Raw genomic sequence first — 25,312 nt, forward strand, 5'->3', positions numbered from 1 at the left:
TCCTTATTATTTTCAATTTCATCTCCAAATTGACTGCTGTACACTTGCATGATGGTTCTCATTTTTCTTCAATTGCACATTTACCACCAGGCATTGTAAATAATGAAATGGGGGAAAAAATGTGTGAAAAACACACTACACTAACAAGAGACGATGCGTTCACGGCTCAAAACACGCGGAAACTGGGAAGATGCAGCTTCCTGCCTTATCTGGCTACACTGACTTGCACTTAACATATTTCAGATGTTTTGCGTAAGCGCTATCCGTAAATATGCATGCTGGGAATTTTTTATGTAAATCCAGATTTACGTAAGTTGAGTGGTGTCTGTGAGAAAAAAATTAAAGGACTGTGCGTCTCATAATTTCCCTCATACAGCTGCTTGGCATCATTTTCAAATGCACTGAGTTTATTGTTCCACACCAAATGTCACAGAGGGGTTATATGAAAATCTGGACCACTTAATAAGAAATAGTGATAACTGCTGATCAGATGGAAAAGTTGGATATATCAGGAAAGGAAATAACATGAGATGAGTGCATTCTGTTACACTCCACTACATTTCTTCCAGGAAGATTCTTTTATCCTTAGCAATTTGTATGGCTGCCATGTTTATATAGCTATTTTATGTTACTATGTATAACTGTCCTTACATCTTGGCATCTTCGGAATTGACATCACATTGCCCATGTACAGCTGCAGTTAATCTTGTGTTACTGTGTGGTATTAGGGTAGACGGATGGGTACTTTAGCCACTATGATACCCAGTGGCCATTTGTGGCCATTTGGTCCTGTGTGAACTTCACAGAGGTTTCAGGTAACATGTATTGCTGAAGAAGTTGGTCTTGTGGGCATGAAGTTCTCAGTTGAAGTCACAGGTGGGGAACGACTGCTATATGCTTCACCTGTCCCCAGCTTTCTGCAGCTAAATAAATGTGTATTAACCATATAAGTCAGTGTGCATAAAGGCATTTGCTGTTTGCTAATAATTAAAAAGAATGACTGTAGTGCAGGTTTGGCCTGAGATTGAGCAGAGCCAAGTGGTTACATTAAGATTCCCAAAACCATTTAAGCGGAACAGGGTCCTGAATCCCACTGACCCCAGTTTGTGGGACAGAATAAAGAGCTTCTTTGTCTTTTAATTACACACTCAAGAGCACGGTATTGCTCAAAACCATGTCACTATCTTTGATCCCTCATGATAATGAGTACAATAAATAACGCCCTTAATTTTTAGCATGCAAAATACAGGGAAATAACTCCATTTCAAGTTCCGTACGGCCACTCTGCACACGTTTATTCCAACTGAGGACATTAATCACTTAACTGATTTATTGTTCTAAGTGAATAAACTAATCTCCCCTTTCAGTACTGAAATTGTGACCGTTTAAAGAGACCTGGACTATGAACCTCCATGATTAAGTATGCAGACGTAAAGTGATTTTAAACAGATCTTTAAAATATGCGAAATGATGTTACCTAGAACCACTATAGAGAGGAGCCTCTAGCAGCACATTCCAGAGAAACGAATTTGACCAACTGATAAGTTACACAGGAAAATCAGCTCCTGAAAAGATTCATACAAAAAGAACACACAAGCCCCACACAGCACTAATTTAGTCAGCACTGCAAAATGGCCTTAATATTCTTAATTATTCATAATATTCATAGAATACATTGTGCATGACCACATTCAGTCTAGTTGTTACCGTGTTGCCAGTTTTGACATTTATATGCAAAAGCCGTATTAGTTAATATGCCAAACAAATTTTCAAATTCCGGATGACTCTAGAATTACACCCTTCAGCAAGGGATTAAACCACACACACACACACACACATTTTCAGAACCGCTTGTCCCATAGGGGGTCACGGGGGACCGGAGCCTACCCGGCAACACAGGGCGTAAGGCCGGAGGGGGAGGGGACACACCCAGGACGGGACGCCAGTCCGCCGCAAGGCACCCCAAGCGGGACTCGAACCCCAGACCCACCGGACAGCAGGACTGCGGTCCAACCCACTGCACCACCGCGCCCCCTGGGATTAAACCAAAACTAGTAAAATACTGGCAAAGCATAGTTGTAGACATGAATACAAATACAAAAATTATAAGCTTTGGAACTAGCTTTTAATAAAAGTTTATTAATAAAAGAAATAATTGTTCCATAAATTATTTGTTCAGCCATCTATGTATCCTGCTGCCATCATTAAATATTACGTGTATACAGTATCTGCCCAACTGTGGGGTTAGAGAGAACAGCAGAGCTCGCTGCCTAAGACTTGTGATGGAGAATTCTGCTAAACGCCTTATATTTTGGTGTTAAATCAGAGACTAAGTTTGCCAGACAATCTTTTATAAATCCTAATGACACTCAAAAGCACCAGAAAAAGAAAGTTTCTGTACGTCAGTAAACTCCATTCTTCATGTTCTTCTGAAAAAGCCAATTACAGGTGGTCCCCGACTTACAATGTGGTTACGTTTCGCAAAACCCATCGTAAGTCAAAAATATTGGAGTCAAAAATGCATTTAATGCACCTAATACACACCTCTGTGTGACAGACTGGGAGATGCGGATTGCTGCCGCTGACCAGCATCGTGAGATAGTATTGCACCGCATATCGCTTACCTGGGAAAAAATCAAAATTCTAAATTCAAATTACAGATTCTACTAAATGTCTCTCACCAGCTCACCATTGTAAAGTCGAAAAAATCGTAAATTGAACCATCGTAAGTCGGGGACCACCTGTATTGTTTGATGATATCTAATGGATTGTCTTCCCCAAAAATTCAAATCCATGTTGTTACTCTCACAAGGGGGGGGCGCGGTGGCGCAGTGGGTTGGACCGTGTCCTGCTCTTCGGTGGGTCTGCGGTTTGAGTCCCGCTTGGGGTGCCTTGCGATGGACTGGCGTCCCGTCCTGGGTGTGTCCCCTCTCCCTCCGGCCTTACGCCCTGTGTTACCGGGTAGGCTCCGGTTCCCCGTGACCTCGTATGGGACAAGCGGTTCTGAAAATGTGTGTGTGTGTGTGTACTCTCACAAGGAGATTATTTTCCCTTGAGTTCAGTGACGGTCCACAATTAAGGTAGCCTGTCATCAGTAACATCTGACCCAAAAAGGTTAAAAAAATTACAGCAAACAGGGGAAGCACATATGCATAATGCTGAAATAGAGATGAGACATACATTTTCTGTTTGCATTTGGTCAGACCATCCATTAGTAGCATGATTACAGATCTGTGGGCTGCAAATACGTATTCATGAGCTGAATAAAATTAACTGTACCACTTCTGATACACCAGTTTCTTTCTCATATGTATTCTCATACTTAGGTACATACTCTAACATACCTATTACTTTTAACAATACATAATATCAATTTGCTCTCACAAATATTTTTTCCATTTCCCAAAATATTAATTATTTTTTTCAGGCTCAATTTGTGATAGTAGTATAAGAGCTCAGTCTGACCTTAGGACACCCTTTATTTTCTTAAACATATTTCTGGAGCAGGGGGGTGCGGTGGTGCAGTGGTGCAGTGGGTTGGACCGGGTCCTGCTCTCCGGTGGGTCTGGGGTTCAAGTCCCACTTGGGGTGCCTTGCGATGGACTGGCGTCCTGTCCTGGGTGTATCCCCTTCCCCCTCCGGCCTTACGCCCTGTGTTGCCGGGTAGGCTCCGGTTCCCCGCGACCCCGTATGGGACAAGCGGTTTGGAAAGTGTGTGTGTGTGTGTATTTCTGGATCAGTAGTAAAAAATGCGAAAAGCATTGTTGTAAAATTACCGGCTTGATTTATTGGAAAAAATGTACCTAAACACATGCAAAGTCAAACAGAGTCGTTCTGTATGAGGTAGCTGCAAATGACTTTAGAACTGTGTCTCCGGCAGCTGTGTGTCTCCACACTTGAATAGAGGTAAAAACGTAAACCAACAGGTTTAAAGACATCTGCCGTATAAATAAAATATTACAGATTGATTTATATTCATTTTATTTCACTGCTACAGTGTGAATTCTTTTAAAAACTGTACATAAAGAGATATATACAGTGTATATCCAAAAGACTGGGGGAATACTAAACATCTATCAATATGTTATAAACTCTGTATATTTACCACTTGGGAGCACATACTCTATACCTCTCAGTTCTGTGTTCCCAAGGTTTGGGTTACCAAAAATCCACCACAGGAAATGTATGTATGAGCTGAATGTGGAGAGTTTCACCGTGTATCTACCAGAATGGAGCTACAGATACTTTTGGGCTGACTAGCACGAACCGTTGTCTCAAAAGGGATGTTCTGCTGTTTTCTTTGTTTGGTTACTTGACACCTCTGGCTGTGAGCGGATGCTGAGCACAGGAAAGGAATGAAGCTATAAAAGAGAGTGTATACATGGACCAAGCTGTCAGTCAGTACTCTGCTGACTGAAAAGCAGGTATACAAAGAAGAGGAGTATAAAGAAGGTGGGACAGGACTCTGACCTTCTGTGAAGGGTTCCCATTCGTAGAGGCGGCCCATGAAGGGCTGGCTGTTGTACGATGAGCACTGCATGTTCCTGATGTGTCGACTGCCTGGGGGACACGGCTGAGGACAAACAGACATTGTACCGTAATGCTTACTACTGGTTGTACACACCAATGGAAAGGCCAGACTGGCCATATTCTTGCCCCAGGGCCATTTCCACAATATTATTTCACAAGTACTGCCAGGAAACACCACCCTATACTTGGACCTCATACTCTGTTCATGTAGCTGCTCATATTCCCACCCATTTTCCCTTCCTGCTGGTTCATAACACAAGAAGAGCAATGCTAATTATAATTACATGCTCAAAAAGCTGGCCTTCTAAACATGAGAATGTCCCTTCTGTCACACTGTACTCTGCTCTCAGTTACCCACTGTCATCATTTACCTGGGGGCAGCAAAAATCATATAATATTCTACTGTATCTTGGAACAGCAAAGTCTCCCTCTTCTAGACTACATTTGAAGAGGGATTAATGTTCAAACAGCATGGAAAAATGGTTTTTAACTAGATACCTGATTGTCTTCTACATTTACTTAATTAACTTAATTAACAGCAGTATTACATATGGTAAACGGTGATTTTATAAAAATAATAAAACAGTCTGACTACCATTCTTTGTAACTGCTTGTCCTAGTGGAGGGCCGTGGTGGTCAGGAACATAGTCCGGCACCATAGGGCACAAGACAGAGTATACACTTGATGGGATGCAGTGCATAACAGGGAAAGTGTACACACTCACACACACACAAAGTGTGTTTGAGAGCCACTGATATACCTGAAACAGATGTCTTTACACTGTGGAAAGAAACACAAGAACATGAAGACAACATACAAACGACACCTTCATAAGTCAGAACCTATGCACAAACATACAGCCCGGACTCTGAAAAGAAGCAATGCCCCTGTACTGGCCCAGTTTGGTGCTGTTATCCTGAATTTATTCACTAGTGCCCCTACAAGTAGAACTACCTAGTCAGCAAGAGCAGCCAGCTACCAGAACATCAGGTTACCTGAGGAGTCAACTGTTAAACATCATCAACATGTAACGGTATGATTAAATCACAGCCAGGTCAGTAGGAAAGCAAATGATGCGATGGGAAGCCCTATAGTCCCATCTGTGACACCTTCCCAGGAGATGCCCTGCTGTCCTCACCTTGGTGTTACACATCCTGTGCTGCCTTTGGGTTCCAGTGCATGCTCCAGAGCTCACCAGGGCCCACTGCGTGCCTTGGCCTGGGTCAGGCTGGTATAGAGAGGCCCTGGACAGGGCTGGGCTGGCAGGCTGATTCCTGTGTTCTGATTGGGATGGTTCACCTTGCAAGGGCAATTGCCTTAGCCTGCGTGCCCGGGCCCCTCCCTGGTCCTGGGTCCATTCGGTTTGGAGAGGCATAACGTAGGGCATCTTGCCGTAGCCGTACTTCCCTGGCACGATCCGCTTGTTGCCACTGTCTCTGGACAAGGGGCAAGAGGCTGTATCATTTACTATGGAACTTGGTTACATACAGTACAGAAAGAAAGTGAAGCCTTTGATTACGGTTATTGCTAATAACGAATGTCCCACTAATTATTAAATACAAAGGATCCACCAGTGTGGATGGAGCTAGCAGTGACCTTGACTGTTGAAACGACCTGTTCAGTAAAGATATGGAAATGTAAAATGTTTTGTGTGTGTGTGTCACGTCCACATCCACGCCCACAACACAAGCGACAACACCTGACTCTGCACTAGCTCCTGAGTAATTGCTCACCCTATAAAGACCCTCTTCAGCTCCTGTACCATTGCGGAATCTTGTCTGGGACAACCGCCCTTCCTCACGTTACTTTGCACACACACTTACTCTATTCTCTGTTCAAGATCTCCAGTTTTTTTGACACCTTGCTTCATTTTCCGACCACGTCCATGGATCCTCATTCCTGTCCTGTTCGCCGATCGACCGACCCTTCGCCTGTCCCTGGTTTTGAGAACTTGCCTCTTCCCTCAACTTCAAATGAACAACGCTGCACTTGGGTTCAGCCGTCCCAGCTCCCTGTGTTCCGCGTGACAGTGTGTGTGCTGCTTGTTAAATAAGACTGTCTTTATTTATTATGACTTAGATGAAGATCATATCACATTTCAGAAGTCAATTATACAGAAATCCAATAATTCCAAAGGGTTTGCAAACTTTTGCTTGTAAATGTATATTACTGGGGAGGTGCGGTGGTACAGTGGGTTGGACTGGGTCCTGTTCTCCGGTGGGTCTGGGGTTCAAGTCCCGCTTGGGGTGCCTTGTGTCGGACTGGCGTCCCGTCCCGGGTGTGTCCCATCCCCCTCCAGTCTTATGCCCTGTGTTGCCAGGTGAGGCTCTGGCTCCCTGTGACCCCATACAGGACAAGCGGTTCAGATAATGTGTGTGTGTATATTACTGGAACAGTGGGAACGAATTTCTAAGTCCATGATCTGCACTAATTTCTTTTTCAGTAAAGCACTTTGTTAAATGTAACCCTGCTCTGGGAAAATCTTAACATGTCAAGAACAATAGTCGTAAATTTTCAGGGCTGGAAATCATTTTTAAAGACTTGATGTCTGGTGTAATAAAGTATGTGTGACAAATGGTTGTTGACATAAACCATGTTTTTACCCTATTGAGAGCATCAGTGACTATTTTGCATCTTGACTTTAACTGGGGGAAGACTATTTCTCATTTTCCCCCAGTTAAAGTCCAATTAATCAGCCGTCAGTTGAACTGATTTAGGGCCGCGTTGAGACAGGTCACAGGAAGCAAATCACAAATAGCCTGGGCAGAAACACACACTGAGTCTATTTATAAAGAATATCTTTCAGCTGGAAAGGAGTCAAGCTGGTCACAGAACAGGGTCTGTCGGGCTGCTTTGCATGCACCGGAGGGGCTCGGGCCCAATGAAGAAGCCAGCCAGGCTCCATTTAGACAGCCTCAACAGCTCCATAGAAATTCCTGGAAAACCCACCTGTGTCCAAAGTGAGAGTCTCGAAGGCCTGGCATCTGCCCTCTTTTCTCCCCGTAGCCCCTGAGATGTGTGGTGTTGCGCCACTGCCACCATGGGTTGCTGTGCTGGGGTACCGTGGGGCGAAAAGCCGAAACCATGTGGCCGTGTGCTCCTCCCATAGGGTCCACTGTCTGGCAGGAGCGCGTCCTCACCTGCACCCCACCCCCACATGACCGTGTGCAGGGCACCCATGGCCCCCAGGAGCTCCAGGAACCAGGCTTCCCACCTTCTCTTATTCTGGGGTCTTGGTGGGACTCCGACCGCAAAAGAACCTGCAGAAGAACATGAGCGACAAGCACAAGTCAGCATGCAAGGCATGGAAGCTTCCAGAGAATGAGCACAAGGCCACCGAGGCAACAAAAATGACAGCAGCTAAAGCAGGGGGTTCGAGACCATGTGATTCCTTTAGTGCATCAAGTCTCTCTGAGCAATTTTTCAGCAACTTCAGCTGGAGGAACTCAAGTGCAATGCAAAGAGCCCCTTTTTTTCCCAGTCATGTGAGTTTACCCACCCTTACTGGCAATGGGCAGCCCTGCTCTAGTGGTTTCATCAGTGCCAGCAATTCACACAGACAGTTGGGGTGATAGCAAAGGGGTGCAGTCATACCCCAAGATGTGTTCATTCGAGCTATCAGAATTTGACTTGACAAGGAGCTTCACTGAATACCCCAACTTTGATTTAAGGATTGATTTTTTTCATATTTACAAGGACCTAATTTAGATTTTGCAACCCCCTTCCACTTTTCAATTAATACATAAACACAATGTCATTTTGTAGCATCCTTTCCTCTGGGGCACCCCCCTAGGAGCCAGACTTGGCACTGAATTGTAAATAATTACCTAAGTAGACATTACATTCCTTTACTTAGCTAACACTTTTCTCCAGAGAAGCTTACAATTATTTACCCATTTATACAGCTGGGTAATTTTAGAACAAGTACCCTGCTCAAGAGTACTACAGTTGGAAGTGGGATTTGAAGCTGCAAACCTTTGGGTCTAAAGGTAACAGCTCTAACCACTATGTGACCAGTTACCCCACGATTATTGGGAAGATATATGTGTACATAAGTGTTTATTGACACTTGTTTGTGGGGCTGCATTATTTATTACTGGTTCTTTTATGTCTAGAGGGTTTTATATTGAATGTTTAGTTTTATCCTATTGGATTTTTCTAACTGCAAACCATAGTGTGTACTAGTACTGAGGTGAGTTCAGCCGTGTCAGGCAGTAAGACAAGTTATTACCCTACTGGAGGGGTGAGGGTCCTACTTTTATTATCCTTGGCTGAACTCTCTTATAGTGTTGTGTTTCAGTGAAGTTTCTTATGGCGAATGCTCCTTTGCCTTTATTTATCCCATCAATATACAGTGTATATTATACACTTTTACAAGATGCGTCTATGTTTACACCGGGTCCCTATTTATTACATGCAAATTATGAAAATTAATGAAAAAATAGAACAAAGCCCTATTATACAACATGGCATTTATGAAAGTTAATTGTTTACATATCCTTATGGTTTATATAATACAGTATAAGTAGAAGTGTATTGAGCTGAATGAGCGCAGGTAGACAGACATACAGGATAGTAATATAATTAATGATGGGAAACTGCCTTATTATTTTGTTATGGTAAGAATAGCTGGAGTGGTTACAAGCTGTTATATAGCTTATATGTAATATAAGATATTAAGATATTAAGGGCATACTCAGAGCTCCCACGTGAACCAATCTTTGTAATCTGAGTCCACAGTCAACACTGTAGGGGTCAATCAAAGTTGGGACATCATGGATTTAGAGAGAGATGACTGACTGCCCCAGAACTGGGCAGCTCTGCATGTGTTTTTAGTGTTGCTTGTTCTACCCACTCATCATACTGGGAAAGTGGTGCTGCTATGAGAACAGGAAGAACGCTGGCCAGCTGGCATCACCCAGACTTTTGATCTTCAACTCTTGCCCTCAGCCGCCTGCAGTGCCCTTTGCACCGCTGCTTTCCAGAGAGATTTTCACCCGGGGATTTCTCACACGCCAAAAGCACGGCTCAGTTCAGCTACACTCTGAACAGGTTTTAAAACAGTGACTCTAAAGTGTTTTGTAAGTTGCAGTGAGAAGGAGGCTTACAGATAGATATGTAAAAACTGGCTTGCAGGACATTAAATGCCCCTGCCTCAGGGGTGGCCCAAGGGTTGTATGCAACCCTTCTGTCTTATATAATTTCATCGGCAAGAACATTTGTAAAATTATTAATATACTATAGAATACTTCCTATAAGGGTGCGGTAGCGCAGTGGGTTGGACCACAGTCCTGCTCTCCAGTGGGTCTAGGGTTTGAATCCCGCTTGGGGTGCCTTGCGGCGGACTGGCGTCCCGTCCTGGGTGTGTCCCCTTCCCCCTCCGGCCTTCCGCCCTGTGTTGCCGGGTAGGCTCCGGTTCCCCGTGACCCCGTATGGGACGAGCGGTTCTGAAAATGTGTGTGTGTGTGTACTTCCTATAACTACTATACGTTGTATTGAATCACATGAGATGTACTTACAGATAGACACACACACCTAAATAAAATACACACACACACACACACACACACATTTTCTGAACCGCTTGTCCCATATGGGGTCGCGGGGAACCGGAGCCTACGCGGCAACTCAGGGCATAAGGCCGGAGAGGGAGGGGACACACCCAGGACGGGACGCCAGTCCGCCACAAGGCATCCCAAGCGGGACTCGAACCCCAGACCCACCAGAGAGCAGGACCCGGTCCAACCCACTGCACCACCGCACCCCCTCTAAATAAAATACAATAAAATAAATAATAGGTGTTCATTTTAGACACTGACGATTCGATATTTCACTTACTATGATTTTTACGTGTTACCCTTAGACCAGATCACTATAATGACTGTGGTCCATGGCCAAAAAAAGGTTGGACACCTCTGGTCTAGATGAAAGTCAAAATCACCATCCACATTATAATGTATAGTATCTGTTTCCAGCGAAGACATAAAAGGAGAAATAATGTATCTGCTGCAGTGACATTAATGTCTTTCCAATGTGCAGAAAAAATAATGCTGACTTTAAAAAAATAGATAAGGCCCAGAAGTGGCTTCAGTTGCATCACAAAGAATGATGAGTGTGTCTCCACATACCTTCCTGTCTTCTGCAATGCGTTGACCATCCAGCACGTTGGGACAAAGTAGCAGCAGAAGCACATGACCTCTGTATCGACCAAATGATACACATCGGATAATAAAATCCATAAAGTAATTAAGCGAATAAAGTAATTCAAGTACTTTATTGTGTGCAAGTGGCCAATTAGAAATGTAAGACAACTTCTCTTACCTCAGTATCCAGGCAAACATTTCTGACATCGTTTGTAGACCGTGATGATTAAACACCTGCAAACAGAGCGTCTTTACTTTTCATATAACTGGAATTCAGACACATTAATGTCAATAATTAAGCAATTGTTTTTAATAAGCTAACAAAGGAGATTAGAAGCTCTACAAATGTCAGTGCTGACAAGATTCCAGAATTAATTTATTAATAATCAATAACTCTAGAGCTCTCCAGGGAAAGGTCACACTGGTCCAGAGTGCCCCTTGGAGACACAGGGCATGAAGGAGGGTACACCCTGGAGAGGACGCCAGTCCCCTGACATTGACATAGTGCAGTCTAAAAAGAATTTGTGTTCCAGAAATATACATTCAATTTTAAATGTTTTTTTTTCTTTTGTTGGATTTCAATCAACTACATTTGCTTCTTACTGTAACTGTAAACTTCTTGTTTGCTTCTAAACTGGTAGTACTAGTCTAGTCCTTAGAACCAAGTGCTCTGCAAGCTGGAGGCTGCTGGTTCAACTCCCACTCCTACTGCCATACTGGGGTACTTTGCTTGAATCACACCACAATGAAAACTCTGTTAAGATAGGAATTGCTTAGATTACACACACACACACACACACACACACACACACACACATTTTCAGAACCGCTTGTCCCATATAGGGTTGCGGGGAACCGGAGCCTACCCGGCAACACAGGGCGTAAGGCCGGAGGGGGAGGGGACACACCCAGGACAGGACGCCAGTCCGTCACAAGGCACCCCAAGCGGGACTTGAACCCCAGACCCACCGGAGAGCAGGACCCGGTCCAACCCACTGCACCACTGCACCACTGCGCCACCGCACCCCCTCTCCTGTTTAGATTACAATTTATGTTAAATTAATTAATTGTAATTAGAGTGCATAGTTGAAGGAACTGCCTTTTCTACTTTGCATTTGTCTCCTTTATCATTACTTGCCGTTACGGTTAACTCTTTTGCATTCCATTCATCATGATGGAAATAACATTTTAGAAGTTTAACATGACCACATGATACGATGGGATGACTGATGACCTCACCCTGACAGCTGCCCTTGCTAACAGAAGCTGTGTGACCTCCAGGCATGAGGCCCCACACTAAATTTAAGGCCTGTCACAAACTCCAACTTGTTGGCATAGTCTCCTAAAAATCCCAGTGGAAAACCATGGGACATACAAAATTGGAGGACATGGTAAAAACAACAAGCATACTAAAGGAAATATGCTAAAAACAGAATAGTGAGAAATTCACTCCCTTTTATTTTGAATATTCCAAATACAATTCAGTGCTTAACAATGCATAAACTATCTAAGTATTTTATGTGAGAACATTGTAAACAGCCTTCAGAAATAAATGCGCAAACACTGGCCTGCTGGTGTGAAGAAGGTGTGATATACACGGCTGTGGGACACACGCACCCAGTTAGATGAATACACACTTACATTCGATAAGGAATGCATCAGTTGAAATACAGTAACGGGTCAGATCCCAAAGGCCACAGAGTACACTCCACACACACACACACACACACACACACACACATATTTACACCCCCTACTACCATGTACGTATATTTAAATGACAGATTCTTAGGGTTTGGGTTAGTAGACAACTAACATGACACTAAGCTGAGGGAAAAATATAATTTTTGTTCTTTTCCCCACCAAAACAAACTCTCCGTGGACTATACAAGGCACCAAAATATGTGTCACTGTTAAGCAGTAAAATTCCTGAAAGTGAGTATAAAAATGAAAAACATATGACATAATACTAATAGTAGTATTACTACTACAACTATTACTACTGCTGTTATTATAATTATTGTTGATGATGAGGATGATGTCGTGAACTCTCTTCAAACTGGATAACTCACTGGTTTTGCCCACCTCCTCGGCTAAGAGTCTGGAAGTGACAATTGACTCAAGTCTATCTTTCACTCAGCACATCGAAGGCACAACCTGGACCTGCAGATACATCCGGCATAACATCCACAGGATCCATCCTTACCTCACTACTGACTCTGCACAACTACTTGTCCAGGCCATGGTGACATTCCGTCTGGATACTGCAACTCTCTCCTGTCTGGAAAAAATATCTCCTCTTCGTCTCTCTACATCGGCTTCCTATAGCTGCCCAGATCAAATTTAAGACCCTGGTTATGGCCTACAAAAGCATCAATGGAACTGCTCCCAGATATCTACAAGACCTGATGATCTGCTACACCCTCAACCAGACTGCTACATTCCTCCACCTCTGCCTGCTTGGTGGTCCCATGAACACAAGGTCCAAAAGCAAAAGCACGAAGGTTCTCGGCTCTGGTTCTGTTGTGATGGAATGACCTCCCCCTTTCACTCAGAACTGCTGAATCTCTGTCCAAATTTAAAAAGAGTCTTAAAACTCAGGTATTTCGGTCTCACTTCACCATTGATCTAAGTTCATATAATGTGTAAATGTTCATGCACCGGGGGGCGCGGTGGTGCAGTGGGTTGGACCGGCTCCTGCTCTCTGGTGGGTCTGGGGTTCAAGTCCCGCTCGGGGTGCCTTGCGATGGACTGGCGTCCTGTCCTGGGTATGTACCCTCCCCCTCCAGCCTTACGACCTGGGTTGCCAGGTTTGGCTCCGGTTCCCCGCGACCCCGTATGGGACAAGCGGTTCAGAAAATGTGTGTGTGTTCATGAACCATAACTTTGAGATCATACCTGCTAAACAATGGATAAACCTTCATGCAGCTACTCCTGTAATGTAAATGTTTATATATATTTACATTTACTCACTTAGCAGATGCTTTCCTCCAATCCAAAGCAACTTACAATCATGGATACTATGTAGTGTTACTAGCCCACACACCTTATTCACCAAGGTGACTTACACTGCTAGATACACTACTTATGAGTCACTCATCCATACGTCAGTGAAACACACTCTCTCCGTGTCACTCACACACTATGGGGGAACCTGAACAGCATGTCTTTTGACTGTGGGAGGAAACGGGAGAACCCGGAGGAAACCCACGCAGGCACGGGGAGAACATGATGCAGACTCCTAGAAATACATATATATTTATTTATCGGAAGGTGATCAGGAATCAGGGGGGTGCGGTGGCGCAGTGGGTTGGACCGCCGTCCTGCTGTCCGGTGGGTCTGGGGTTCGAGTCCCGCTTGGGGTACCTTGCGACGGACTGGCGTCCCGTCCTGGGTGTGTCCCCTTCCCCCTCAGGCCCTACGCCCTGTGTTGCTGGGTAGGCTCCGGTTCCCCGCGACCCCGTACGGGACAAGCGGTTCTGAAAATGTGTGTGTGTGTGTGAGATCAGGAATCGTCGATATTCGGATAAAATTTTACGCAGCTACTCGTGTGATGAACATTCATTGGTTCATCATATAGGCGGAAAAGACAAACTTGAGAATCACGTACACGTATCTGCATATAACTTATATATAAGTTTCTCTTCTGTTAATGTATGAACACATTGTATTTTCTGATGTACGTCGCTTTGGAGTGTCTGATAAATTAATAAATGTAAAATGTATGATGATGATGACTATATAACAAACATGATCAATTATCACTAGAAAGATAAATAAGTAAATAAATAAATAAATAAATTAGGTTCAGCCAAGAATAAGTTCTGCAAATTTAAATTGAATAACAATGGTTTCCTCATGGAACAAAAATGGTCAGTTAATACAACACATGAGCGAGCGAACATTTGAGGCAGGTTATTTATTACCGTGCTGAAAAGTGTCGGGGAGCACCTCCCCGCGCCGGGTCTCGCAGAGCGCACGAGGGACTCGCGCCGCTGTCCCGTGCTGTACAGGGCGGTGAAGCGGCGCTCTTCTTCCCTACATAATCCGCGCCTTTTCGCCGAAGCCGCACTAAATCCAACGTACGCGTGTCCCTGGACCTGGAGGGTGTGCGGTAAGAACACTGCGCTCTCAGCTGTTCACGCTCAGAAAAACATTTTCCTGGCTCAGGGGAAAGTCATGGGAACGACGGGAAGAACAGGCGTAGTGGCGCCCCCTGTCGGCCTGTCAGCTGCTGCCCCTCGAATGCGGGGCGTTTCGGCTTCGCAGTCTTAACTAAACGAAAATTACTGCCTGTAAAGTAACCAAACATTTATGCATAAGGAAATACATTTGTTTGAGTGCTTGCACCAACAAAATACTGTAACGACCCGCGTTACTGTTTAAATGTAGATAGTTGCATTATGGGAAATAATGTTAAATGTGTGTAACCACTGGGGGCACTTAGGGGGAAAATGGTGGGGTGACCGTGTCTCTTGGTGTGTTAAGAAAGCGTAGGGGTGCTAAGGCAGGCTGGTTGTAAGCGCAGGTCTTGGAGGAAAAAGGGTCCTCGGACCGAGAACATTATTCCCTTTGTGTTGGTGTTCAAATAAACCGTTCGTTATGAACGCTGCCTCCGCGTCCTTCCTCGCCCCATCCAAACTCACGGCGCTGCGCGCCACAATACTGTCTATCAACGCACCTCTTTAACGGCCTTACACATTATTATTGACCGATAATCAGCTTTACAACTCATTTACACTGCAAGGTGATTTTTACTGTGTCATCCCGGGTGAGCACCGATCAAAGCTGCTGCAGCAAGAGTGAGAATCAAACAAGAATACCTTTAGATTAAAAAGTGACATTCCTAACATTATGCCCCTTCCTGGCCTACAGGTGAACATAAATGGTTCATTCATTCATTCATTCATTCATTATAAGAGATTTTTGGGGAGATGTCACAGAACCAAAACATAACAACTCCTCATCACTGCAAACTCAGTGTTATGTTTATCGTTCTGAGACGAACATATTCATGGAATCTTAAAGTCAAAGGAAGTAATGAATATTTTCATATGTCCTTAACACACTGCTGGATAAAATAAAAGTTAGGCCAAAGTATCACACCTGTCAAAGCAAACCTGGGCCAGCCATCCAGTGCAATTGTTACTACTCAACATTTCATGATGCATCAGTGTCAGTTGAGCCATTTGGTAGAGTTAGTTTCTTTCTGTCATTTGTCTCAAATAGATGCCTTGATCCAACCTTGGGACTGTCAGCTGAGGAAAAGGTTGGTTAGTTCAGTCAAACAAAGGTCCAAGGCAAAGCTTCTCTACACTTTGCTTTGAGTTCTTGAGTTCTGCTTCAGGTCTACAGTCCGTCAGTGGAAAGTCTCATTTTTTTTAAAAAAAACCCTATCCATTTTAACAACCAAAATGCTTCTATTCCCTGTATTTCTAAGCTCGTGAATCTGCCTGATTTGACTCTATAGAAAGAAAGTTCTTGCCTGGATGAGTGTACATCCCACAGCTTGTCTTGTGGCCTGCACTGAACATGCCCTCAGCATGATACATACCTTTGGGTATGAAACCGTTTCCCGTAAAGCTATAGGCAAAATAGTACTTTTGTTCCAATGGGAGACCATCTGCTCACTTATTGTTTTTTCAGTACATATGCACTGTTCTGACTGAGATCACTCTGATTCTGTTGCTTCTGTCCCCACAATAGACCGATTAAGCACAATATTACCTTCTTGGAGTCACGCTTCATAGAAAAACAACAAAGAAATTTCAGTGAAGGTCAGCAATAGAAAAAGTCTGTGATCAAATTCTGAATAATTCTTTCAGTCTATACAAAGCCTGTAAACATTTAGTTTAAAAAAGGATAAAAAAAATTAGGCATGTGGAGAAATAATAATGACACCCAGTGGTTTTATTGTGCACAATAGACAATGTGCCAGAGGGCCATTTGATATACAGTCTGCTCTTGAACTGTGGCAAGGCAGCCCAAAGAACCAAGGGAACAGTCTGACCCCACTGATTTAATATTTAATCCCACTACATCAGCAATACTGTTGCATTTCAGCAAAAGCATCACATTGTTAGACTAAACTTAGTATCTAATCTTGTGGGACATAGCTCTGCAGTAGAAAATATGTGATGACTACACTGGATTTCACTTCACCATCAACGAACTTCAGATCAATCTCCATGATGCTTGCCTGCAGACTGCTAGAGTACCAATTGTCCCAACACATGGTTATTAAAATAACTGCCAGAAAAAGCAGCACAAACACCAGGCACATAGCCGTTGTGTCCTTTCCCATCACAAGTAATCAGCAGCATCTACAATGAACTAGAGATAATCTAATATAACATAGGTACCATCTTTCCCTGTTTTAAATTAGTCACTGTCTCCAGCTGCAGCACATTATGTGGTCCATAAAATTACATCTACATTTGTGAGAAAAAAATTGTGAATCCTTTAGAATTACCAGGATTTCTGTATAAATGGCTCCTAAAATGTGATCTAATCTTAATTTAACTCATAATAATAAATAAATAACGATGGACAATATACAAACAACATACACATTTACATTTCCATATGTGTACTGAAAGGGGACGCGGTACTGCGGTGGGTTTGGGTGGGTCCTCTTCGCTGGTGGGTCTGGGGTTTGAGTCCTGCTTGGGGCGCCTGGCGATGGACTGGCGTTCTGTACCGGGTGTGTCCCCTCCCCCTCTAGCCTTGCGCCCTGTGTTGCCAGCTTGGGCTCCGGTTCGCTGCAACCCTCCCACTCGGGACAAGCAGTTTCGGCCAGTGTGTGTGTATGTATTGAACAATGATTTAAACCATCAAGGTCATCAATAAAAAAGGATGTGATCCTCTTGAAGAGAGGGTAACAAAGTCAGATAATTCAGGTGTGGGCTTCAACTCCCATGCTCTCTACATTACCACACACTTTTGGGTACCTGATCTTTACAACAGGATTCCAATCTAAAGTTGAAGCTCATAAATAGGATTTCTAAGGTCTTGGGCCTCCAGCAGTCCACCATCAGACACATAATTTACAAATGGAAGAAATTTAGGACCACTGCTACTCATCCCAAAAGTGGGCATCCTACAGAGATTAGTATAAGCGCACGTTGTACAGCCCTCTAACAGCTAAGAACCCTAGGGTGACAGCAAAGGGTCTGCAGGCATTTCCATGAGTCAACCATAAGTAAAACACTGAAAAAGAGTGGTGTTTAGGGGAGGTTACCACGGAGGAAATCACCGCTCTTCAAAAGAACATGGCTGTCGCTCTCAAGTTTGCTAAAGACCACCTGGATGTTTCACAGCACTACCTGAACAATGTTCTGTGGACAAATGAGACAAAAGTTTAACTTTTCCATCCCAAAACGAAACGCTAATCTGCGAAGCCTGGTGGAAGGAGTATAATAACATGGGGCTGCTTTGCTGCCTCAGAGCCTGAAGGGTCAAAAATCATTGAAGGACCAATAAGTTCCAAGTTGTATCAGGAAATTTTGTAGTAGACTTTCTGTCGGTGATCTAAAACTCAAAAAAAGTTGGGTCACACATCAAAACAATGATCGAAAACACAGGAGTAAATGAATAATTGAACAGCTGAAATCAGAGTCCTGACCTCAGTCCCATTGACATGCTATGATGTGTCTGAAGCAAAACATACCAAAAGTATATGAACTTAAGCAGTTCTGTAATAATGGACCAAAATAATCTGTAACTACTGCACAATTTCTGATCTGCGGCCACAGAAAGCATTTGCTTCAGGATATTGGCAACAGAGGTTCCACAGGTTACTAAATATAGGGGATCACAGACTTTTTCTATTGCTGACCTTGATTGCTTTAACTCAATTGTTCAATAAAGACATGGAAATACAAAATGTGTGAGTGCTGAAAAATGTGTGTTGTTTATTATTATGACAGATGAAAATTAGATCACATTTCAGGAGCCATTCATAAAGAAATTCAGGTCATTCCAAAGAGTTCACAAACTATTTCTCACAACTCTGTTAATGCTTGTCAAGACGTATACTCTACTCATCAATGTAACACATCAAACTCCCATAAGTCTCATTTTGACACAAGGTTTAAGTGCCCTCATTTGATTTTTTCACACTACTGAGAGAAAAAAAAACACATACACAATGACTTTATTCAAGATAAAACATCCTAAATTACAATATGCACCAAAAGCAAGATTAATATGGCTCTAAATGATGTGTGGATGACAGCAAAAAAAAAAAAAAAAAAGACGTTCTGCATGGACATAGCATCAAATGCAAAGATATCAACAACATTGACCTGTACAGAATTCATATTCTATCAAGATAGCCCAGTGTAACCGGAGGGCCTTTTCAATTACTGTCATGAAGAAATGTAGTGGATTACAGAAGAATCCATGTATTGACATCCTTGCTTATACTGCATGACTGACAGATGATGCTATATTAATTAAAGCCTATCTTTGACGGATAGAGTATGTTTCTGAAATAATAGAAACACAGTCAAATTTTGCTTTACAAAAACATTCCTTGGACTTCTTCCAACTCAGTGACAAATTCTGAAGCTATGCAGACAGTGGAAGGGGTGATACCAGTTTGGGAGGGGCAAATAAATGCATACAATGAGAAAGGGTGTAGTGATAGCAGTGCAGAGCAGCAGTCAGGGTAGAGCTTGCTAGTGTGGAAGAGTGTTTAGTATAGAGAGGTTGTGAAAGCAGTGATAAGCAGTGGTTAGTGTAAGGTTGGGAGGCAGCTGGCAGCACAGTGGTTACAGCTACTGGATGCCTTTGGAGTCAAAGGTTGTGGGTTCAGTTCCCACCTGTGGCTGTAGGACCCTTGAGCAAGATAATTATCCTAAATTGCTTCAGTAAAATGACCCAGCTAAATAAATGGGTAAACAACTGTAATAATTGCAACCTTAATACTGGGCAGCATGGTGACGCAGCAGGTAGCACTGCTTTCTCACAGCACCTGGGTGGTGCAAGATGACATGGGTTTGATCCCCTATCAGTCTGTGTGGAGTTTGCATGTTCTCCCCATGTCTGCATAGGTTTCCTGTGGGTGCTCTGGTTTCCTCCCACACTTCAAAGACATGCTGTTCAGGTTCACCCACAGTGTGTGAGTGACACAAAGAGTGTGTTCCACTGATGTATGGATGAGTGACCCATTGTAAGTAGTGTATCTAGCAGTGTAAGTCACCTTGGTGAATAAGGTGTGTGGGCTGATAACACTATGTAAGAGACGAGGCAGGAGACAAGAGATGCAGTTGCCCATTTCTGAGGGCTTTTATTTGTCCTTAGACAGGGGAGAAGGAGGGAGACGGGAAAGGGGGACCAGGGAACAGGTAGGGAGAGGCTTCGTGCGGGTCAGGGGGGCTGGGAGAGTCGGGTCGATCGAGACGCATCGTCTCAGGGATCGGGATTGAGCTCGGGATCGGGTTCGCCTCTGTCTCGTTCTCCTCCTCAGTCTCTTCTCTCTACTGCTGGGCACTGGGGAAGAAATCAGGAGTGAAATCAGCCCCAGCTGTGGCTGCTTTGCCCCTGTCTCCGCCCCTCCCTGGACCTGCAACACCTCACACCTGGTCAAAAAAGGCTCAACAAAGATTCTTCTTCCTCAGTAAACTGAAACAGGCCCAGCTCCCACAGAAACTCCTGCTAAACTTCCACAGGACCACCACTAAGAGCATCCTGACTGTGCCGTTGTGTGGTATGCCACTGCACAGCTACCGAGGGAAAAGATCTGCATCGTGTGGTGAAGGCGGCCCAGCACATTGTTGGGATGGAGCTTCCCAACTTGGACACTACCTGTGCTAGTCGACTGAGGAAGAGGGCTGGCTGTATCATCAAGGACACCAAACACCCCGGTCACTCCCGGTTTGAGCAACTGCGGTCTGGCAAACAGTTCAGGACAATAAAATCCTGCTCCAGTAGACTGAGGAACAGCTTGGTTCCCAGAGCTGTGGCCTCCACCACACCTCAAACTTTTAATCTTATTCTTATTTATTTAATTTCTTATTTATTTATTTATTTTTAAGTGCCCTTCCTGGATCGGAGCCCTGTCGTGGTGGAAGGGTTTGCATGATCTAGGGATCACCAGAGCTATACCGTCGGGAGCAGTATGCTCCTGGTAAGGTCTCCCAAGGCAAACAGGTCTGAAATGAAGATCCAGACTAACACGATCCAAAAATCTCCATGAAAGAGATTAACACCACCCCTGGAACCAGGCTTGGGAGTAGCATTCCTGGGCGAGCGCCTGGTGGCCAGGTACCCCATGTAACCCGGCCGTGCTCAGCTCAAAAAGCAATGTGGGGGGCCATGTGGGCCCACCACCTGCAAGGTCCAACATGGGGGTTAGGTGCAATGCTTTTCAGGCAGCAGGAGTGGACAGGGTGGCGCATGGCGTTGCAGACCCTTGCGGCAGAAACTGGCTCTTGGCACGTGGAATATCACCTCACTGGGGGGGGGGGGGGAGCCGGAACTGGTGCAGAAGGTTGAGAGATACCAACTAGGTATACTTTGGCTCACCTCCACTCACAGTGTAGGCTCTGGAACCAAACTCCTCAATAGGGGGTGGTCTCTCTCCTACTCAGGAGTTGCACAGGGTGAGAGATGCCGGGCAGGTGTGGGGATACTCACAAGCCCCCAGCTGGCTGCCATACAGTTGGAGTTTGTCCCGGTGGACAAGAGGGTCACCTCAATGCGGCTTAAGGTCGCAGAGAAGAAAACTCTGACTGTTGTGTGTGCTTATGTGCCAAACAGCAGTTCAGAGTATTCAACCCTCTTGGAGAGAGTGGGTGGTGTTCCCCCACCTACAGACTCCATAGTCTTGCTGGGGGACTTCAACATTCACATTGGCAATGACTGGGAAATCTAGAGGGGGGTGATTGGGAAGAACAGCTTTCCTGATCTAAACCCGAATGGTGAAATGTTATTGGATTTCTGCACTAGTCATGGTTTGTCCATAACAAACACCATGTTCGAACACAAGAATGCTCATAAGTGTACTTGGTACCAGAGCTCCTTATACCAAAGGTCAATGATTGACTTTGTAGTCGTTTCATCTGACTTGAGGCCACACGTTCTGGACACTTAGATGTAGAGAGATGCTGAGCTGTCAACTGATCACCATCTGGTGGTGAGCTGGATCAAATGGCGGGGAAAACTGAGGAACAGATCCGGTAGACCCAAGAGTATAGTGAGAGTGTGTTGAGAATGACTGTTGGAGGACCCTGTCCGGAATGATTTTAACTCCCACCTCCATGAGAACTTCTCTCAGGTCCCAGAGGAGGTAGGGACATGGAGTCTGAATGGACCCTGTTCAAAACCTTCATTGTGGAAGCAGCCAGGCACAGTTGTGGCCAAAAGCTTGTGGGTGACCACTCACAGCGGCAACCCAAGAAACTGCTGGTGGACACCCGTGGTGAGGGAAGCTGTCAAGCTGAAGAAGGAAGCCTTTAGGGCCCGGTTGACTCTTGGGTGTCCTGACTCAGCAGATAAGTACCGGCAGGCAAAAAAGGCAGCAGTGGCTGTGGTTGCAGAAGCAAAATCTGGAGCATCGGAGGAGTTTGGAGAAGCCATGGAAAATAACTTTCGGTCGACCTCAAAGAGGTTCTGAAGAGCCATCTGGCAGCTCGGGGGGGGGTCAGAGGAGCTTAGTTCAAGCTGTGCTCAGCAAAGGTGGAGAGACTCTGACTTCAAATGAAAACGTTGACAGGAGGTGGAAGGAGCAATTTGAGGAACTCCTAAACTCAAGAGATATGCCCTTACAGGAGTCAGGGCCAGAGGCTTTCAGGGTATCAGAGTCCAATTCCCTGGTGGAAGTCACTAAGGTAGTTGGAAAGCTCCACAGTGGTAAAGCACCGGGGGTCAATGAGATTCGCCTGGAACTGCTTAAGGCCCTGGATGTTGTGGGGCTTTCATGGCTGACATACCTCTGCAATGTTGCATGGACCTCGGGAACAGTGCCTTTGGATTGGCAAACTGGTGGTGGTCCGTATCTTTAAGAAAGGGGACCGGAGAGTGTGTGCCAACAACAGGGGTATCACACTTCTCAGTCTCCCTGGGAAAGTCTATGCCAGGGTACTGGAAGGGAGGCCCTGGCCGATGGTTGAACCTCGAACTGAAGAGAAACAACGCAGATTCTGTCCTGGATGTGAAATAGTGGACCAGCTTTTTACCCTCTCACAGATAATGAAATAATCTACATGTGTTTTGTGGACTTGGAGAAGGCCTACGTGTTCCCCAAGAAATTCTGTAGGAGATGCTTCAGGAGTGTGGGGTGCCAGGGCCACTACTGTGGGCCGTTTGGTCTCTGTACACGTGGAACGAGAGCTGTGTCCGCATATTTGCCATTAAGTCAAGCCCATTCAATGTGGGTGTTGGACTCCGCCAAGGTTGTGCCTTGTCTCCGCTCCTGTTTGTGGTTTTCATGGACAGGATATCAAGGCGCAGCCGAGGTCAGGAGGGCATTTTATGTGGGGGCTGGAAGGTGATGGCTCTAGTTTTTGTGGATGATGTCCTTCTGCCACCGTCACATGGATTCCTCCAGGTAAGGGGAGAGAATTTGCCCCAGGTGGGGGAGTCTAAGTATCTTGGGGGTCTTGTTCACGAGTGAGGGGAGAAGGGAGCGTGAGATCAGCTGCAGATTGGGAGCAGCAGCAGCAGTAATGCGGTCGCTGTACCAGACTGAAGAGGGAGCTGAGCCATAAGGCAACGCTTTCTATGTACTGGTTGGTCTACGTCCCTACCCTCTCCTATGGTCATGAACTCTGGGAAATGACCGAAAGAATAAGATCGCAGATACAAGCGGCTGAAATTAGTTTTTTCCGCAGGGTGGTGGGACTCTCTGTGACAGGGTGAGGAGTTCAGCCATCCAGGAGGAACTCAGAGTAGAGCCGCTACTCCTCCACATTGAGAGGAGCCATTTCAGGTGGTTTGGGAATCTGGTAAGAATGCCCCCAGGCACCTCCCTTTGGAGGTATACCAGGCATGGCCAACTGGGACAAGGGCCTGAGGTCTGCCCAGGACCCACTGGAGGGATTGGCTAGGGATCCCCCAGGTTGAGCTAGAGGAAGTTGCGAGGGACAGGAACATCTGGGCTTCTCTGCTCTTCCTATTGCTACCGCGACCCTAGTTGGATAATCGGTATGGAAAATTAATTAATCAATTAATTAATTACTTCAAGTTTTCTTTCTGCAGCTGTTGTTCTGAGGGCTGTCACACAAAATTTCATTGTATTGCATACAATGACAATAAAGTATCTTATCTTACAAGTAGTTGCATAAACAATTTATGATTATTTTTTCTTTAACCAATAATGTAGTCCAAGTTTATGGAACAGGTAGAAGATCATGAAGTAAGTCCAAAACAGTTAGTTTTGAGACTCTTATTAAATGGTTCTAAGGATTCAGCATCTCTAAGGGACAGAGGGAGTTCATTTACCACATTGGGGCCAAAACACAGCACTTTCAGGCTTCTGATTTTGGCTGTACATTTGCATTTCTTATACGCAGGACCTCCAAGTGCCCAGAGGTGGTTAATGTAAAGTAGTAGTGAGAGCAAAAGTGGTAGGTGTAGGGCAGTGGTCAGTGTGGTGCAGCAATGCTGCTCCATTGAGGAAACATGACTTTGAAAGATCTACCCATTGTTAAAATTACCAACACTATTTCAGAGTAACTTAAATGTAGTGCATAGGAACAGTTATAAATGATGTGGAAAAGTGTGCTAAATGCAAAGTAGATAATTAATGATGGTGCTGGTACTTTAATGAATGTGTTTTCCTCTTATATGGCCAGGCATGTCTACATGTCTATGGCCAAAGTCAGTACAGAGTGATCAATTTCTTAAGTGCTCCTAGAGGTGCACAAGGAAAAAAAAGTCATGGGGGCACCTTCTCTGTCAAAATACACTCCATCCAGCGGGTAAAGATCTCCATTTCTGACCAAGAGATTGCTGGCCTAACTCCCAGAAAGTGTTTGTTTCTTACCCTTACAGCTGGGGGGAGGGGGAGCACTGAAGATGAATGGCAGCAGATTTTAGAGGTTTACAATAAAAAGATCATTGATGCGCCATTGTTTTTATCTGGATTGAGAGCAAAGTGGATTCAAATACATTATTGCACTCGGACAGAGAATTTCAGCTGACCATCATTTTTGTCTGTGTTGATCATAACAGTGTATCTTCCAAAAGTTATTCATGAACAACTCAAAACTTATATTGACTGTCCCATACTAATGCAAGTTTATTCATACTGTATATAATGGTGTTCCTGAAGGCAGACTCAGAGCACTTTTATAGATTACAGATAAAAAAAATTACAAAACAAAGACAAATGACAAATCACTGACCAATGCATGTAATACAAATCTGTAAGCTTTAGAAGAATAAATGTGTCAGTAAATATATGAAATACTGCACTGTCAAGGAGGGGGTGCAGTGGTGCAGTGGGTTTGGCTGGGTCCTCTTCTCTGGTGGGTCTGGGGTTCGAGTCCTGCTTGAGGTGCCTTGCACCAGGCTGGTGCCCTGTCCTAGGTGTCCCTGCTCCCCCTCCAGCCTTGCCCCTTGTGTTGCTGAGTTAGGCTCTGGCTTGCAACAAGCAGTTTCAGACTGTGCGTGTGTACTGTCAAGGGTATAC

General features: G+C 44.6%; 1 protein-coding gene across 1 annotated transcript in view; it reads right to left on the bottom strand.

Moving 5' to 3' along the window:
* thsd4 (thrombospondin type 1 domain containing 4) overlaps window positions 1-14,865 on the bottom strand; it is a 68,672-nt gene extending 53,807 nt beyond the window's left edge. Inside the window, exons 1-6 of the mRNA XM_018748026.2 lie at window positions 14,601-14,865; window positions 10,853-10,908; window positions 10,660-10,729; window positions 7,481-7,791; window positions 5,670-5,967; window positions 4,471-4,573 (exon numbers count right to left, since the gene is read on the bottom strand). Of these exons, the coding sequence (XP_018603542.1) occupies window positions 4,471-4,573; window positions 5,670-5,967; window positions 7,481-7,791; window positions 10,660-10,729; window positions 10,853-10,881 (811 nt within the window). The 5' untranslated portion in view covers window positions 10,882-10,908; window positions 14,601-14,865. The remainder of the gene's footprint in view (window positions 1-4,470; window positions 4,574-5,669; window positions 5,968-7,480; window positions 7,792-10,659; window positions 10,730-10,852; window positions 10,909-14,600) is intronic.
* Between the last annotated feature and the right edge of the window lie 10,447 nt (window positions 14,866-25,312).

Source organism: Scleropages formosus, chromosome 5 (assembly GCF_900964775.1).
Source record: "Scleropages formosus chromosome 5, fSclFor1.1, whole genome shotgun sequence".
Lineage (NCBI taxonomy): Eukaryota > Metazoa > Chordata > Actinopteri > Osteoglossiformes > Osteoglossidae > Scleropages > Scleropages formosus.